The sequence below is a fragment of the Pholcus phalangioides genome, unplaced genomic scaffold (genome assembly GCF_987345545.1).
Source record: "Pholcus phalangioides strain wild (caught in Gottingen) unplaced genomic scaffold, Ppha-v1.0 ptg000039l_1, whole genome shotgun sequence".
Taxonomy (NCBI): domain Eukaryota; kingdom Metazoa; phylum Arthropoda; class Arachnida; order Araneae; family Pholcidae; genus Pholcus; species Pholcus phalangioides.
Window position 1 is genome coordinate 11863576 of NW_028301625.1, and position 19852 is coordinate 11883427.

At 42.1% G+C, this 19852-nt stretch overlaps 3 protein-coding genes across 3 annotated transcripts in view; 1 reads left to right on the forward strand and 2 right to left on the reverse strand.

Moving 5' to 3' along the window:
* LOC149065577 (uncharacterized) overlaps positions 1–19852 on the reverse strand; it is a 57494-nt gene that overhangs the window by 22407 nt on the left and 15235 nt on the right. The gene's annotated exons all lie outside the window — the stretch shown is intronic.
* LOC149065580 (uncharacterized) lies at positions 5107–16372 on the reverse strand. Its single transcript, XM_089253412.1, has 2 exons — positions 16088–16372; positions 5107–9060 (listed from the first exon to the last, which is right to left on the reverse strand). The coding sequence occupies exons 1-2, from the start codon at positions 16313–16315 to the stop codon at positions 5311–5313; spliced, it is 3978 nt and encodes a 1325-aa protein (XP_089109538.1). The 5' UTR covers positions 16316–16372; the 3' UTR covers positions 5107–5310.
* LOC149065581 (uncharacterized) lies at positions 16282–19644 on the forward strand. The gene is made up of 2 exons (XM_089253413.1): positions 16282–16940; positions 17551–19644. The coding sequence occupies exon 2, from the start codon at positions 17555–17557 to the stop codon at positions 18956–18958; it is 1404 nt and encodes a 467-aa protein (XP_089109539.1). The 5' UTR covers positions 16282–16940; positions 17551–17554; the 3' UTR covers positions 18959–19644.

The window sequence follows — 19852 nt, forward strand, 5'->3', positions numbered from 1 at the left end:
TAGCGAGCCTCAACAAGTGCGAAGCACCCATTTGTTTGATGCGCAGCAAGTGGGGAGCCCTATTGTTTGATGCGCAGCAAGTGGGGAGCCCTATTGTTTGATGCGCAGCAAATGCGCAGTCCTATTGTGCACCAAAACCGCTAAAATCACCCTACTGAGCGTTATCAAGATAAAGAAAAATTCCCATATACCGTCCCCCTAAGCAAAATCGTTAATTCTGAAAATTTGTTTGGAGTTGAAAATAATTAAAAAACTGATTTAAGTAACTCACAACTCAGCAACCTAATAGTGCTACAAGTGCGCAGGGGCGGCTTAAGCGCGGGGGCAAGGAGTGCGGTGCACCCGGGCAGCAGGTTCTAAGAAGCGGCAGCTAAGGATTCAGTTGGACACCAAAATTTTTAATAATTTTCAAGCTTTGATAACAAAGATGTTGAGAAAACTTGAGGGAACATACAGGGCCTGGAGCCGTAATACCAGAAACAAGAATACTCTGTCACAAGGGGGGAAAGTGTGTATTTTGGTGCCCTCAAATTGTAATATATTTCTGGAACGGTCAAATAATAGCAGATTTGACATTTTACTTGTCCAGCTCTGGAGCACCATAAACGAATTCGAAATAAATTTAAAAAAAAAAAAGTTACCTCGTTATACTTCATTAAACTAAAGTTACCTCCTTATATACTTTACGGGATAAGGCTCGGGATAAGGATTTATATTGCTCACACATTCATTATATTTTATTATATTATTATATTTACATAATCAGTTTTTTTTCATGAATAAGACATAGAAGTGTTAAACACTGTATAAAAAGGCGATCATACATCAATCAAAATGAATCTGAGTATAATCAGGAAAAATATGTATATATATTACAAGAATACGGGGTGTTCTGTTAATGGACCGACAAACTCAGAGGGTTGTTAGTAGGCATCAAGAGAAACAAAAATTGCAATGGAACATGGTGTCGCAAACCACGTTGAGAGGGAGAAAATCGCGAAAAACGCACGCAGGTTTCGACGTCACGCTGGAACGACAAAAAGTACAATAATAACAACAAAGATTTCTTTTATTAATTTTATTACAAGAGCTGTTGGAAGTGGCGGCCGCTGACGTCATTGCGCAGTCTACAACGACGTGAAAACGATTCCCGGACGCGCTCGAAGATACCAGGTATGCTTTTGATGTCTGCCGCAGCGACGGTAATCCGCTCTATGAGATCCTCCGGTGTGTCCACAGGCGTCGCATAAACGAGCGATTTAAGGTGATCCCATAGGAAAAAGTCACACGAATTGAGATCCGGCGAACGTGGAGGCCAAGCAACGGGTCCCGCACGTCCAATCAGCACCTCCTAGAGATAGAAGGTCTCCGCAGTCTGCTTGTGAGGTCAGTAAGTAGTCCATTTTCCCTCCGAATATTCAGGAGAAAAAAAATTCCCTTCTCGTGCAGTATCATCGTTGTGGGGAAAAGAAATGTTCGGACTCAGAATTGGCGATTTCTATGCCCCACATCCAATCACCGTGCGGTATTTGTGAGCCAATCAGGAAGATTCTACGCCAAAATAAGAAGAAACAAAATAGGATGCTGTGTTTCAAAATGTGGCAAACTTGCTAGGTAGTCTGAATGACGTTTATGGCAAACAGTGCAGAGGTCTTCTATCTCTAGGAGGTGTTGATCCAATCCACCTCCTCTGGACTCAGAGCCCCTGCATGCGTTTTTCGCGATTTTCAACCTCTCAACGTAGTTTGCGACACCATGTTCAGGTCTATTAACAGAACACCCTGTATATATAATGAGTAGAGCCCGGATTATATGCAAATGCATATGTGCATATGCATTTGCATATTTTGGCGTTTTTTAGCACTAATGCATAAAAATCAAAGAATTTTCAGAATGAGTGCATATTTTTAAAGGTTATTTAAGCTCAATCGCCTTTTTTGTAATATTTCAAATAAATATTACTCATAATATTTTTTGGTTTTTTTCCCCCACAGGTTATATATAGTAAATTAATAGAGATGTTTGTAAAAAAATACTTTATTTTCAAAATATCAACCGATTTTTTGTAAGGCTATTTCTAGAAATATATGAAAAGTGTTATATTTTTTTAGAAATAATGGTTTTTGTAAACCAAGACGGTTGGTTTGATAAAAGTCGTGCTAGCACTTACAGGACACCCTGTATAATGCATGTAAACAGTTTTTATTAAAATATGCTAAAAAATACTTCTAGTGCAGATAGAACAAGAATTTGAACACAATTAGACGCAGAAAATTTTATAGTATTAAAAATTGAAAAACTCGAGAAAAGTGTTTTTTTTTTTTGCGTGCACCAACCCCTCTAATCCGGTTAAGAGGGGTTCTACTGTAGCTGTCTTCGATTTGAAACAGAATAACACTGAACATCAACATACCCGTCAAAAAAAGGTTATACAAAAAGGTTTTTTTGATAATTTGATTAGGATCGCACTATCGTTGGAAACAAACCTTTTTTCCAGTTAAAGACTAAACATCAAAAAGCTCTCTTTCTGCTGAGTTTGATGCGCTCTAAAGTGCTAAAGGATTGACGAGCTCTTCGTGTTGCAACTCGGCGATTCCCAAATGCAAACACACTTTGCAACCAGTTTGAAATAATTATTCCGTCTTCATCTGTTAGGCCGGGATTACACTATAAAAGTTGTATAAAAGTCCTTTTTTTTATAAAACATGGAAAATTCAACCAATAAGCTTATCGGTTGCATTTGCTCGAATGTAACCTATGAGCTTTATTGGTTGGATTTTTTAAGTTTTATAAGAGGGATTTTATCAAACTTTTATAGTATGATCCCGGCCTTAGGCCCCTTTCACACGGAGCGGACGCGGGTCCGCATACCCTTTCAAACGAGCACTGAAGATGCGGACGAATCGCCCGCATCTTTAGTTCGAAATTCGTGCATAAAAACTGTTTTTTCGCAATTTTTGTAATTATTTTTCTCCTTCACCCCTGATTCAGTGCCCATAGGCAGCCGAGAGGCATTCTTTGGTAGTTTAATCTTGAGCCCCATAGAATATGGGTATAAAGAGGCCTTCATTCCGATCCTCACAAGTAGTCGATGGGAGAAAATATCTTAAAATATTTTCAAAAAATTTTGAAAAAAAATCTGTCTCTTCGGAAAAATATGAAAGAAAATTCCAAAAGCACATCCAATGTTCGAAAAATCCAATCCAAAAACATCCAAAACATTCGATGTTCCAAAAAAAAAAAAAAAATTCAGGAAATATCAAAGAATTTGCAAGTATAAAAAAAGGGAAGGGGTGGAGACTTTCAAAATGTCTGTGCTTAGAAATATTCACATCACAATTCTGTCTTAGGCCGGGATTACACTATAAAAGTTTTGTAAAAGCTCTTTGATAAAACGTGAAAATTTCAACCATTAAGATCACCGGTTGCATTTGCTTGAATGCAACCGATGCACCTATTGGTTGAATTTTTCAACTTTTATAAAAGATCTTTTACAAAACTTTATAGTATAATCCTCCTCACTTGTAATAATGCTCCTCACTTGGGGTCACGTTCTTGGAGCTTCCCGCATTTACCGATAGGTGGCTTCGTTCGGATGGGATCCATCTAAATAAGAGAGGGGTCTGGGAGGTTTACGATAGTCTTAGGTCAGGTTTTTTACTCCCAGACCACGTAGTCGGGAATGCGGGTTAGTTAATGATAATCACAACAGTACTGACGGGGAATTACCCACCTCTGACTTGGATGGCTTCTCGATTGACAACAAACCACCGGGCAAATTAAAATGTGTGTTAATAAATGCCAGGAGCTTGGGTAACAAGAAAGATTTTTTAGAAACTATGATAGTTGTGGAGGACTTGGATCTTATAGCCATTACAGAATCTTGGGCAAACGATGGGGATGAATCTTTCTTACACATCTCCGGATACGATACTTTTTTGAGAAATAGATCTGATAGGAAAGGGGGTGGAGTGTTGATATACGTGAAATCATGTTTGAAGGCTAGAGAGTGTAACGTGCAGAGAAGTGATATTGAAACCATATGGGTTGAACTTGAGAACAAAAGACGTCATAAGCTTATTTTTGGGGTTTGTTACAATCCACCGAATAGGGATCAAAACTATATCGCCAAAATGCATGATGAAATTTCCTACATGTGTAAGCGAAAGAGGGTTCTCATACTAGGGGATTTCAATTACCCGGGTATTGATTGGGAGAACCTTTCATCTGGAAATCAGTATGAAAGAGACTTTCTTAAGTTGGTGCTCGAAAATTTTTTGTATCAGCATGTATCAGAAGCCACTAGGGGTACTGCTATTTTGGATTTAGTTCTTACTAGTTCTGAGGATCTAGTTGAACATGTTTCGGTGGGGGAAGAGTTTTCTTCCAGTGATCATCGTATCGTCAGATTTCACTGTAACTTTTCCTCGGGTAAGGTGGTTGATAGTAGGGTGATTTTAGCGGTTTTGGTGCACAATAGGACTGCGCATTTGCTGCGCATCAAACAATAGGGCTCCCCACTTGCTGCGCATCAAACAATAGGGCTCCCCACTTGCTGCGCATCAAACAAATGGGTGCTTCGCACTTGTTGAGGCTCGCTAGATGGCGCTTCCTATGACGTCATTCCTAAATTATCGTTCTTGCCTATGATGTCATTCCCAAATTATCGTTTTTCAGGGGGGTCATTCCTAAATTAAACTTTATTTCCCAAGTGATGATTTTTTTCAGGGAACATTCCTAAATTAAACTTTTGAATTCATTTTCTGACTTAGAAAAAATTTGCTCCTAAATTAAACTTTATTTCCTGACTTGTTTTTTTTTTTTTGGAGGGATGCTCCTAAATTTTTTTTTTCCATCCCAAGTGATGAGATTATTTCAAAGAGGGGTCATTCCTAAATTAATCTTTTCTTCCACAAATTATTGTTTTTTTACTGACTTAGTTATTTTTCTAATGATTTTTTTTTTTCATTCCTAAATTAAACTTTTTTTTTCACATATCAAGCTGTAAAATAAAATTCCCTCAAAAAGAAATGTTATTGACTTTTCATCATACTCAAGCTGAAAAAAAAAAATCACACGTAACTCAATTAATGACAGAAGCATTGATGATAAAGAAAATTAAATTTTAATGATACACAAAATAAATGAGAAAAAATATATATACAAGAATAAATGGAAAAAATATATATACAAAATAAATGGAAAAAAATATATACAAAATAAATGGAAAAAAATATATACAAAATAAATGGAAAAATATGTTAAAATAAATGGGAAAAAATATGTACATCAGTGTCCATGTAGCACTGTTCATCGAATGGCATAGTGGCCATACGCATATGTTTTAATGCCATCACCGAGAATATAGCGTTTATCGTCGCGAGGGCACAGCGACGTTTTGCGGAGGGCAACCGTTTGAAGTTTGTGGTTACTGGAGGAGATTTTTAGCATAGTATTTTTGATCGAGGAGTTGTTACGGAGGCAAGTCAGATAATCTTGATGTTTTAGTTGTTTTTTAACAACCGCACGAACGACCCCTTTGGCGGTCTTTTTCTCCGCGACTGCTGTGACCATGCTGTACATTTTTGATCTTAATCCGACGAATTCCACAACGGGTTCGCCGCCGTTCTCGTCCTTCATGACGCCCACCACTTTTTTATTCTGCAGGCTAAACAGAGGATGATCACCGGGGTAATTTGACGTGTCGAATCTGTGGAGCTCCTCCCTCATGTCTTTGTAAATGTCACCGGTTTTTATCTCGTAGAGGAATGAATCTGTATCTGTGAACAAAACTTCCACACTGGGTCCGTATTTTTTCTTCATAAAATTATAATGGAAGTCCGCCATCAAGTGTTTGGACAGGTCCAAAATCGTGACACCGGTATATATGGGCCTGTCCAGATGGATTTTCGTCTTCAACATCTTGATGACGGCTAACTCACCGGTGATTATCCTGAAGCATTCGAATGCCGGGGATGATATTAGCTTCCTCAAGCTCTTCTGATTGTTGGCGAGACGGATGTCGACGTGCTTCCTCAAATTTTCTAGCGATTTCCCGTACACAGCGTTGTTGAGGAGCTTATAGAAGTCCTTTTCGAATTCGCACCGGGCTTGCTTCCTCTTTTCCGTATTGAACGCTATGTACGGGCGTATCCAGGGCTCCTGTGTGAATTCGACTGCACGCCGAACACCCGTCAGCTTCATTCCCAGCGACGTGTATAACTTCAGGCACCGGTAATGGATCACATAGGAAGTTTTGTTCATCAGATTTGGTGAGAGCTTTTTGGATGGTTTATCACCGGGTCTTCTGATGAATGGAGAGAGCATGTCACCAGTAATTTCAATGTTTTCTGCCGCCAAGGGGAAACAATTGTGCTCGTCGTGCAACTTCACCGGGTATTCCATGTCCACTTCTAAAATATACCCCTTGACGGCGTTGTCATCGATGTTGAGAAAATCGATGCTCTCAAGTTCACTGGGGGACAACCATCTGAAGTCTCTCACCGGGAGGGGCTCCATCATACACTTTCCATATAAATTATTCACATCATAGTACATGATATATGATGTAGGTTCACTGGGGTTATAACCGGGTATTAACGGGTTGTTGGCTCGCGCATACCGCTTGGAGATCACTGAGACCCCACCTCGGATACCTTTCTCCATGAAGAGATGCATGTCCGGATCGTTGATCAATTCGAGCTTGACACCGGTCATTCGCAGACATGCGTTCCAGGCCAATCCCGGGGATGTGAACGTATGCACCGGGTCGATCTTGTAGTTTTCTTCGCAGAGTTTTCTAAAACTCTCGAACACATCCCCGAGAAGCAGCACGTCAGTCTTCACGTAGAGGTTGTGGTAATCACCGAGGTTGGAACACCGGAATTCTCTCCAAACGGTATGCGCATATGTATACTCGTCACTGGTTATATGTTGATCCCCCAGAGAGGTGTAAAAGGCCTCTCGTGGGGGCAGCACCGGATCTTCGAACTTCTCAAACGAGTCAACGTACTCGTACGGATAACATCCTTTACGTTGAAGAAGATGACTCGTAGCTCCAAAACATTTCTTCATGTTGTTGAAGTCACCGGGGTTCATCGCTTGCACGAGCGAATCCAACGACGCCGCCAAGAACTGGTTGGAATCCAGGAATCGCAGGCGACCGAGAGAAAAGGAGATAAATTTCTCCATATTCCTCCCGATCACCTGGATCCTGCGATCGGGGTACCGGGAAAGTCCTTGCATCAGGAAATGAGCGTCGTAGTTTTGTAAATTGTGAAATATAACCGGGATGTGACGTCTTAACCTGAGCTGGAGATTGCACTTCTGATGCAGCGCCGCTCTAAAACCACCGGTGATGTGACAGTGGTCACGAACCCTGTCGTCACCGAGTGGGCGGTCGCACACCATACAAGTGGTCGCATTCCCGAATCTCTCTTCATCTTCAGCTGTCATCTGCAGAGGCACCGGGTTGTCGAGCTTGCCCATAACCACTCGTTCTTCTTCGACGAGACACCGGAAGAAGACGTCCACGCAATCTTCACCCCTGTACACTGTGGGCTCTTTCACGTATACACCATCGGGCCCCACGACCGTATACGCGAATCCACAGGGGCGGTGAAGGCTCTTCTGGGTTGTGCTAGAGAGAGACGGGTTCGGCTTACAGCTGTCCACCTTCTCCAAGATCGCCTCAAAGTCCGCATATATGACGTATGGAACGTGCAGCTGGTAATGGTTGTTCTTGAAGAACATCACGTTGTCGTCTACACCGGGATACGTCACTCGTTGCAGACCGTGTGTCTGGCAAAGTGGTTCGTGCGCATTCAGCTGCTCGAGGGAGGAGAAGCGTTGCAAGCAATAATTGCAAAAGTGGGATGCACCTTCATACTTGGTCGTGTAGGAAAGCAAACGAGACATGTTTTGGATGAGGCAGTAGTGCGACGTTGTCTCGTTGCTGATGAACAAGAGGTTGATTGGTGTACCAGACACCACCTCACTAATCCTGAGAGGAAAGACTTCTCCCCCCTCCAACCCAAAGACGTTAATGCGCACTGAATTCGCAGCTTCGAACCGTGGGATTTGTTTAAGTGTCACCGGGTATACTAATTCACTGGTATTCAATTCATTCTCATACTGAATATAGTTGAACACCCTTTCGGGGTTTTGCTTCACCGGGTGTAGGGCAGCCAACACACACCAGAGAAAGCATTTCTCATCATCGTTCTTTACATTTACCACTGCTCTTCTGCTGGCTACCCCCTTTGGCAGCGGAATATAAGTGGCGGCCGCTAGTGGTTGGTATTGCGCCGTGTTTAGCTCAAGCAAGAGCACGCGCTCGAGCACCCAACCACTTCCGCTGCCTTCAAAATCCTCTGTCGCCTGCTTTACCTTTACGAAGGCTATTTGTAGGTGCTCTTCTATCTGGTCGGCGGTTAAAGTGGTGAGCATTTTACTTCGAAGATACCCGTTGCAGAACTCGTCCTCGCCGTCACTTCCTTTCCTGGAAAAAACAGCAGTCGCGACGATGTTCCATTTAAGGGACCTGTGGGTGGTCATGTCCTCCCTCAACAGCCGCGTCAACTCCTCTCTCACGCTGTCGAGGAAGGTGGTCATATCCATTTCGGTGTCTGGGGTGGGGATCAATTCGTGCGTCGACAACATGTCGAGTGCGCGCCTGACTTGCCCTCCTCCTCCTAGCTGTGCTCCTCCTTGGGGTGCTCCAAGCTGCTGCTGTGCCCCATGGCTCGGTGATGGCCGCTGTGGTGGTGCTCCTCCTTGCGCCCACTGTGGGGACGCATCATGCTGGGGTGGTCCTGCTCGGTGATGGCTCGGTGATGGCCTCTGTGGTGGTGCTCCTTGTGCCCACTGTGGGGGCACACCATGCTGGGGTGGCGCACCATGCCCCATGGCACGCTGGTGGCGCATCAAATCGCTCTTGCGGTGAAACGCTGCATCGCACACCAAACACTTGTGGCGACGCTCGCCATGCGTTAGCCTGTGCTGATTCAGATTCCTACGCAAGGAAAACTCCTTGCCGCACGTCTCGCATAGGTGTCGCTCCTGAAAAACAAATAAAAAGGGAATGTAGGACACGTAAGTCTAACACAAGCAATGGATGAGAGGTATAGAAACCCACGTCTTCCCGCTAGTTTCGGTGGCGTATCCGCCCTCAAGCGCGTGCTCAAGTCATCAAAGAAAAAAGAAATCAGAGATTGGTTGGCTGGCGAGAGAGCGTACACGTTACACAGATCCATTAAAAAAGTGTTTCCCCGCAACAAAACAATAGTGGCCGGTCTAAACAGTCAATTTCAAATCGACTTGGTGGACATGCGTAATCTAGCAATTCACAACGATGGTTACAACTATCTTTTAACGTGCATCGACGTCTTTTCCAAGTACGGTTTCGTCGTGCCTCTCAAAAGGAAAACCGGTGACAGCGTGGCCAAAGCTTTAGAAAGCATCTTTCAACAACGTCAACCAGTGGCGCTACAGAGCGATAAGGGGCGCGAATTTATAGCGTCACCAGTCCAGCGCTACCTCAAGCGTCAAGGTGTAAAGTTTTTCACTACGGAGAACGAACAGATAAAGGCCAGCGTGGTGGAAAGATGGAACAGGTCTCTCAGAAACTGGATGTACAAGTACTTCACTGCCAAGAACACGTATCGCTACATCGACATGATCGAAGACCTCGTGTGGAGTTACAATCACAGGTATCACAGGTCTATAAAAATGAGGCCCGTGGACGTGAACCCCGGAAACGAGCCGGAGGTGTGGAACAATCTCTATGGGGATACACCCAAGAAACAAGATTGCAAGTTTAAAGTGGGTGATCACGTGCACATCACAAGATCAAAACACACCTTCGAGAGGGGGTACGATTCTAATTTCACCGAAGAGATATTCGTGGTGACCGAGTGCGTGAAAAGGGAAATTCCCGTTTACAAGCTCGAGGACCTGATGGGGGAAGAAATCAAGGGCACATTCTACGCTGAAGAGATGGTAGGTGTAAAGATGGGAGAAAAATTTCCGATTGAAAAAGTTTTAAAGAAGAGGAGAAGAAAAGGAATTATTCAATACCTCGTGAAATTTCGGGGGTATCCGAAAAAATTCAACGCGTGGGTGGTCCTATAAAAACCCGGAAACAGTGCGCGCATCTGTCATTTCAGAGATGGCTTCTTTCTATCTCACTCTACCCAGCGATGCTTCCAGAGACTTTTTTCCCGACAACACGCTCTCGAGTTTCGTGGTTAAACTTCCAAACACCCTGGAATTCGAATCCGAGATGGAAGTCGCACTGTCGGAGATAATTTATCCCCATTCATTCCACAACATCACTCAAGAGACAAACACTTTCGAATTCGATGTCGGAAACAAGATAATGAAGACCGGTCGCATAGCCCCGGGTTTCTACGAGACGACCCCCGAACTGATCAAAGCCATATCCACTCAAAATTTTCAAGACAAGATTGGTGTGACGTACAATAAAATCACGAAAAAAGTTAAGGTGAACCTCAAGAAAGACACCAAGCTCAGTCTCAGACACGGTATAGCCGAAAACCTGGGTTTCGAACCCGGCCTGATAGAGGGTCCGACCATAGTCGAGGGTCCTTTCACAGCCGATCCTAAATTAGACTTTCATCTCTTGTACGTGTACTGCAACCTGGTCGAACCTCAGGTCGTGGGTAACACCTACGCCCCGCTACTGAGAATCGTGAAAACTAGCGGTCAGGACGGGGATATCGTCAGCGTGTCTTTCGAACGCGCCCATTACGTGCCGCTGGCCAGAAAGAGTTTCGACATCGTTCACATGTATTTAAGGACGCACATGGGCAAGTTTTTCACATTTCAACGTGGAAAGGTGATAGTGAAACTACACTTTAGACTGCGACATGCATTATAAACCGTATCGGAGCTGTGCACACAGCATCAACGATTATTATCTCGCTCAGGCTGGAAACGGACTCGGATATTATCAGGGTAGCGCCCTGCAGAGGGGGTATGGTCTCGGATCTATATTCAGCTCTCTCTTCAGATCGGCCGTGCCCCTGTTGAAACGCGGTGCCAAGGCAGTCGGTTCTCAACTGTTGCGCTCTGGTGTGGATTTCGCCAACGACATAGTTCAAGGAAAAGACGCAAAGATCGCAGCTCGCGATCGTGCCAAGGAAGCCGGAAGGTCCCTCACGGATAAGGGGGCCAATAAAATCAAGTCCATGCTCGGAGGAAAGAATAAAAGGAAGAGACTCGTCAAGAAAACCGTCAGTAAGAAGAAAGCTAGAAAGCTGTCGACACCCGATATATTCAGCGATGGTTTTTTTAATCCACGAAAATTCTCATGAGTGTTTGAAAAGCGAAGCCGACCTGTTCACGGTGCCGCCCACGGAAACCTCTATAGAATCAGCCGAATGGGTCCAGTACCATCCGATATCTCAAGTGCGCGATTCGGGGGCCCCCATCGAATTTCACGTGGCCGGAAGTGCGGAAGAATACGTAGACCTTTCCGCCACTCAGCTGTATGTCAGAGTAAAGGTGACAAAACCAGAAACCGCCGAAGCGGTCTCGACGGCGAATAATTTCTTGCATACCCTTTTCTCTCAGATTGACGTCACGTTGAATGGAAGAACGCTCACAAACTCATCACACACTTATCCGTATCGAGCTTACCTGGAAACGCTGCTTAACTACGGATCGGATGCAAAGAAAGGACCCCTGACAGCCGAGGGCTACTACAAGGACACTGCAGGTCACATGTCTGACCTAACCAAGAACGAGGGGGCCAAGAAAAGAGCTAAACTCTTGGAAAACTCTTTCGAAATGATGGGCGTACCTCACGTCGACATATTCTATCAACCGAAGCTGATGCTCTCTCTGGTGGACTTGAAGATGAGACTGGTTCGCTCGAAACCCGAGTTCTTTCTGATCACAGCTGCTGAGGGTTGCGACGTGGTGATCGAGCAAGCGAGTATTTTTATGCGTAAAGTAAGAATGAACCCGGCTGTGGCTGTAGCGCATGCCATGGCGCTCGAGAAAACAACAGCCAAATATTGCATTAACCGCGTGATATGCAAGGTTTATTCGATATCCATGGGGAGTATGAGTTTCGTTCAAGATAACGTATTTCTCGGGGTCATGCCCAAGAGATTGGTGATTGGTATGGTGGACACGGAAGCATTCAACGGAACGTTCAATTTGAACCCCTTCGACTTCAAGCACAACAACGTCAACTTTGTTTCTGTTTCTATCGATGGAAGACCCGTCCCCCACACGTCGCTACAACCAGACTTTAGGAACAGACACGTCATCAGAGCCTACAACACACTCTTCGTGGGCACCGGAAGGCCCGGAGAAGATAAAGGATGTGACGTGAGCAGAGAAGAATATGAAGCCGGCGGTTACAGCCTCTTCGCCTTCAACCTGATACCCGACATGAGTGACTGCGGACACGTGCACCTACAAAAGCAGGGTAATCTGCGAGTGGAACTCAAGTTTTCCTCAGCCTTGACCAAGACCGTGTCGGTTATCATATTTGCCGAATTCGAATCGTTGGTGGAAATAACAAAGTCCAGAAGCGTCTTGTGTGACTTTGCGGGATGAACACTAAACAGATAGAGCACGCCCTCTCGACACACCCCCACACTCGAAAGGCTTTCCTAGGTGTTTTTGCGAGTGACAATTTACCCGAAAATGTGATCGCTTATCCCGCTGCACTGGTTGTGAACACGGACAGAGAGAATGAACCCGGAACGCACTGGTTGGCTATTTACATCGAAAACGAAGCGAGAGCTGATTTCTTCGACTCTTACGGGAACCCGCCCACCTATTTCAAGAAGGGACACATAAACAGATTTCTACGACGCTACTCGCGCGTCGACTATAATGACGTCATGTTACAATCAGATAAGACAACCGTGTGCGGTCACTATGTGATTTTTTTTATCTATTCTCGATGTATCGGCAAAAGTATGAATAATATTGTATCGCGTTTTAATATGCAAAACGATATGCGCGTAGCAAGCTTTGTAAAGAAAAATTTTTCTGTTAAATAAAAGAGAAAAAAAATTCATTCATTTGTCATTTACTATGGAACCTTTCAAGCTGACACATCCGAGCACCGTGCTCATTGCCGGACCCACCGGTTCGGGAAAAACATATTTTCTCAGAGAACTATTAAAACACAGAAACGAAATGTTTCGAGAGCCTCGTCCGAAACGAGTTATATGGTTTTACGGCGAATATCAGACTTTGTTCGAAGATATGGAGGACCACGTGGAATTTCGAGAGGGGAGCAATTTCGAAAGCGTGGAAGAAGACAGCTTGGTGATTTTAGATGACCTCATGAACGAGCTATCGGGCGAGAAAAAATTAGCAAACCTTTTCACAAAGTACAGTCACCACAGAAAATTGACCGTGATTTTCATAGTGCAGAACGTGTTTCACCAGGGGCGGGAAATGAGAAACGTTTCTCTGAACGCGCAATATATGTTTCTATTCAAAAATAGAAGAGATGTCAGTCAGGTGACCCACCTGGGACGTCAGCTGTTTCCCAATAAAATCAAATTTTTCAACGAGGTGTTCGAGGATAGCACGAAAAAACCGTATTCGTATTTAATGGTTGATTTACGACCCGAGACGGAGGAGGAAATGCGCCTGCGCACTAACGTGTTACCTGGGCAGACGCAATATATCTATAAACCCAGGAAATGAAACTTTCCATTTTCGAACATGACGGCTGTGATAGAGGTCGAGGGTTTCCAGCTGTCGGATAGAACATTCATAATCAAGGAGTTGGCGTGGTGTTTCATGCATTCGAGAGAAAATTTTCACTATGTATATAAACCGCCCAAAAAGTTTTCGGAATTATCTCCTAGAGATAGACACCAATGTCTCTACGTCACCAACAACATACACGAAATATCGTGGTCGGCGGGTGATGTACCTTTTGAAATGCTGGAGCAACATTTGCAGCGATTATCAAAAGTCGTATTGTATACGAAAGGCCACGACAAGTGTCGGATGCTACTGCAGCAGTACGGGTTAAAAGTTTATAATCTAGATGCGATTCTCTGCCCCAACATTGTGGACTTGCCAGAAGTGAGCGCGAACTGTTTTCTCCACGAAAACATGATAAAGCACTGCGCGCTGAAGAAGGCTATAGCATATAGCATATGGTTGGAATAAAAACATCGTTATTTTAAAGTATGGCATTGGAGAAGCAACAAGTGCTTCGTCTACTCTCTGCCTGTCCGAGGAATAAACGTAAGGATTTGTTGAAGAAATTACCGAAATCAGCATTAAAGACAGTCTGCGAGTGCTCACTCAATATTTTGAAGGGTGTCATACCGTTATCCTCAAAACAGAAAAATAAACTGAAAAGGCACAGAAATACACTTCGCAAACTCGCCTGCAAAAAGACGCCGCTATACGAGAAAAAGCGCGTGCTGATTCAGAAAGGAGGTTTTTTGTTCCAGTTAATCCCAGCCGCCATACAAACCCTCGCCACTTTGTTCACGAGATAATGGAGCACGCACAGAAATTCGCTCTGGTTCCAGAACAATTGTTATCGCGTCATGTGACCACAAAAGAGCAGCTTTCTGAGTTGGACAACGAGATGTTGAAAATACTGCGAAGCAAGGAGCCCGAAGCTATAAAAATTAAACTCTATCAGAATCTGCTGAACAAGAGAATCAACGTCGCCGAGAACAATCCACCGCGGTTACCAGAACCGAAAATTCAAGAAGTAGAAAAAGAGAAGAAAAAGAAAGTTGACGAATTACCAATAGCTCTGATTTCTGTCCCGAAATCGCAAAGAGGGCACTCAGAAAAAATTATCACGCATATAAATAAGCATCCGAACATATTAAAAATTAATTCTAACGGCTCGATCGTTTATAAGAGCAGACTCATCAAAGGAAGCGACATTCGCGATTTGATATCAAGTGTGGTCGGTCGGAGAAAATCACCCGTGGTGGGTCAAGAAATTTTCCTGAAAGCGCTAGAAGAAACCGGAGCTCCGAGAGATTATATAAAAAACCCATTTTTGAAACATATTTGGTTAGAGCTTTGAAATGCCAACAACAGTGGAAGCCGTGATCTACGATCAAAACAATAGAAAGCAGGGTATCGCATGGAAAACGGATGTACCGTCATTCGATTTACCGAGCTGCTGGTCCTACGAATTGGAGAGTAATGGAGAACTGATAAGACACAAGAGAATGTTCGCCATATTCACGATACTGATTGTTATATTATTTACTCTTATAGCAACAACATATAAAAATCAAATGGACTTTGAAAGATGTAATTCCTCTCTTCCGCTGGGAGGAAATATTTTTCTCACGTATTGTAATAAAACCTACGATATACGCTATTTTAGCGGAAATGCGCCCACTACGAAAGCCGTTAATCTCACCAGTGCGCAAATGTATAAATTGATTCACGAGTCTGCTGATGTACAATTGAATAAAAAAATTTCTATTTGAATTCTTGTGTCGTTTTGAAATTGTTTCGCGACATGAAATTCCCAGATGTTTCGCAGCTCTACCATTAAATAAAGTTTAAATACCTTACATGAAATAAATTTAACTTGAAATAAATTTACGCCTGAGAAATTGTTTCGCGACATGAAATACAACTGAATAATTTTTTTTTCGATGAATGAAAATTTAACTCGCGACATAAATAAATTTGATTTGAAATTAAATTTACTCCTAAAATTTAACTTGTAATGAAATTCCCAGATGTTTCGCAGCTCTACCATTAAATAAAGTTTAAATACCTTACATGAAATAAATTTAACTTGAAATAAATTTACGCCTGAGAAATTGTTTCGCGACATGAAATACAACTGAATAATTTTTTTTTCGATGAATGAAAATTTAACTCGCGACATAAATAAATTTGATTTGAAATTAAATTTAACTCGAAATAAAATTTAACTTGTAATGAAATTCCCAGATGTTTCGCAGCTCTACCATTAAATAAATGAGTTTAAATACCTTACATGAAATAAATTCAACTCGAAATAAAATTTACTCCTGAAAATTAATTTGGAATAAAATTTAACGCGCGATAATTTAAAAAAACAACTAACCTCTTTCTTCTTCTTCTCTGACGGAGCATATCCACTTGGTCCAGCTTCTACTGGCGCAGGACGCTTCAGGCATTGCTGGATGAAATTCTCCTCATCCTCAATCATTAATTTTATATCGCGATCACTAACTAAATCCTCGTTGAGACATTCATTGACGAAATTATCGTCATTTTCCAACAATCTAACTAATTCTTCTTTACTTATACCGAAATCGATAAAACTAGCCATTGCGCGAACGTACGAAGCGAAAGCTAAAAAACTTGATGCTGTCTGGACAAAACTCAAAAACGAAGTGAGAGGATCTGCAAAGAAGATGATACTTTTAATGAGATAAAGGGTTAGGAAGCGATAACGAGTCTCGTGTGCTATGCGTCATTACTCGGGCAGACAGTACTCATATAGTTATCAGTGTCGCGTGCAGAATAATCGAAGCAACGCGAGTGATGCATACTCACGTCAATATCATTATCAGTGATTTATGTAACATTGGATAGTGTATCGTTAGATATTGGTACTGTATCAGTGATGCATGCTCACATGAATATATTGTATCAGTGATTCACGTGAATGAGATAGTGATGCTACTCACATCATTATCAGTGATTCATGTAACATTGGATAGTGTATCATTAGATATTGGTACTGTATCAGTGATGCATGCTCACATGAATATATTGTATTAGTGATTCACGTGAATGAGATAGTGATGCTACTGGGTGCACTTTGAGATTCACAGTATATTCCTATACTTATGCTTATCAACTGCAACTGCAGTATATAAACTGCGGGACAGACACAATTCCTTAACTTAGTTCTCTCGCTCGCTTGGATACACTTCTCTCTCCGCAACTTGGTAAGATTTTTTTTTTCTATGGCTTCTTGCGTGTTAGATTTTGAGGGATTCTTGCTTAAAAGTGGGATATATGTTGTTAAGGAAATGGCTTGCTTTGATTTAAGCACAGGGAGAGTATATCACTCTCTCTACAAGCCGCCATTCTCTAGCAAGGAGCTATCCGAAGAAGATTTCCCACAAATGCTCTGGGTTAGCAGAAATCTTCTTAATATTAGATGGGGGGAAGGGCTTTTCGATTATAATTTAATGAAAATTCATCTCACCACTGTTAATAACAGATATAGTTGCATTTATGTGAACTGCAGGCAAAAAAAAAAATTTCTAGAGCAACGATTCAACCTGGAGACAGTGAAAGTCTTAAACTTCCCAAAATCCTTGACTTCTTGCGGGTTTCACCCTCTGCAAAAAGGGCATTGCGCAAGAAGCAAGGTCGTAGCATGCGCTGAATGGTTAGATGCATAAAAATTTAATTTTGTAAAATAATAATAATAATAAAAATTTAAAAAACTTAAAAAAAAAAAAAACTTCTGTTAAAATATATATTTCGCAATTTTTTTTTTTTTCATCTTGAGAGTTGCGGAGAGAGACTGTATGCGTTGTTTTCATTTAGACAGATGGAAAGCCTCCGCTATGAATACGCTCGGAACGTACTGGATACTTCCGTTGCGATACTACACCAGCTCGAATCTGAAATCGTGTACCGTCCAGCAGAGGAATGCGTCTTCAAGTTTGGCGACAAGACTTATCCGATGCCCAGACAGCATGCTGGGTATGGTGACGCTGGCCTACACTACACCTTTTCCGGAATGACCCTCCAGGCCCAACCGTGGACACCTCTCCTCTTGGATTTGAAAGCCGTGGTCGAGAGCATCTCAGGCCATGACTACAACTTTGTTGTCGTCAACCGATACTCTGATGGAACCAAGAGCATCTCCCCGCATTCCGATGACGAATCACAGCTCGTCAAAGATTACCCCATCGCTTGCCTCTCCCTGGGCGCTGAAAGAAAGCTCGTGTTCTCTCGACGGGGGCACCAATCCGTGGACCGAATCCTGGAACACAACAGCCTGCTGACGATGCTACCTCCAACCAACCAGCTGTGGCGTCACGCGATACCTAAAGACCCAAAAGTAAAAGACGTCCGACTCAGCCTGACGTTCCGGAAAATGGTTTCGAGTAACAAGCGCCCATCACCGAACACTCAACCACCATCGGCTAAGAGATCTCGCAGCAGTGGATTCAATAAGGAAGCGCCGCCTCCCAACATCTTTCACGTGAAGGAGAACTTTTTCGTCAGCGTCGTGATCTTCAGTGGTGAAGTGCGCGTACATATTCGAGAATTTTTCGAACGCGATGGACTCATGCACCCAGCTAAAAATGGAGTGACTCTTTCGCCGTACGTGTGGGAATGTTTGAGAACCGAATTCTCTCGTCGTACTATGCTGCAACGCGTTGATAGAACTTTCCTAGTGTCGGAGAACCTGATCGTGGACTACAGCGGTGATGATGTGCTAATTCAAACTCTACATCGCGGGGACAACAAAATTTTCAAGTGCTCCGAAAACCCCCTCAAAATGACTTTCCAGGCAATCGAGGCACTCTTCTGGAGCGAGGATGATAAACCACTTCATACCGTGATCAGTGAGCTCGTGCAGAAAACGCTCTGCTTGGACTATCTGAAAGTGTGTGTGCGCGAAAACCAAACTAAAGGAACGAGTTCTATGGATATCACCGACATTTTGGCTAAATTGGTGAGTGAAAAACTTTTTGCTAGCATCGAAAAAATTGTTGACTGCCATGGGTGTTCCATGGGATATGCTAATCAGTTGGGTCATGAATGTCTGCAGTTGAATGATAATTTAATGTTTTATAAATATTTTGATCATGCTTTAACCCTGATTGACTTTCGCGAAGTCGCTAAAACTCTGGCGGAAAATTACGATGTAGCGGAAAAATGTTTTAATGCGATTGATTTTGATGTTTTGAAATCTAAGATAGAAGAAATTTATTTGAAATAAATGAAAATCATATAAAATGACTTTGTATTTTATTGCTCCTTTGGTTTATTTTTACTTTTCAGCTTGGACATACAAAAGTTTATTTGTGACTTGAAAAAAATTTTATTTTAAAATTAATGAAACGATTCATCTTTGTTTAGTTTAGAAAATAAAGTTTAATTTAGGAATGAAAAAATCATCAGAAAATAAAGTTTAATGTAGGAAAGATCCCCAAGTTAGAAAAAAAAAAAAAAGTCTGAAATTAAACGATAATTTGGGAAAGATCCTTCTCTTTGGTGATATCTTCGAAGTGACGTTATGGGAAAATCTTGGGATAGAAAAAAATTAAGTTAGAAAATGCATCCCTCCAAAAAATAACAAAGTCAGAAAATAAAGTTTAATTTAGGAATGACCCCTCTTTGAAATAATCTCATCACTTGGGAAGTCAGAAAATAAACGATAATTTGGGAAAGAGTTGAAAGAACGGTAATGAACTTTAAATTTCCCAGGGTGTTGAGAAAAAAAAAAAAACCAAGTCAGAAAATAAAGTTTAATTTAGGAGCAAATTTTTTCTAAGTCAGAAAATGAATTCAAAAGTTTAATTTAGGAATGAAAAAAAAAATCATTAGAAAAATAACTAAGTCAGTAAAAAAACAATAATTTGTGGAAGAAAAGATTAATTTAGGAATGACCCCTCTTTGAAATAATCTCATCACTTGGGATGGAAAAAAAAAATTTAGGAGCATCCCTCCAAAAAAAAAAAAACAAGTCAGGAAATAAAGTTTAATTTAGGAGCAAATTTTTTCTAAGTCAGAAAATGAATTCAAAAGTTTAATTTAGGAATGTTCCCTGAAAAAAATCATCACTTGGGAAATAAAGTTTAATTTAGGAATGACCCCCCTGAAAAACGATAAT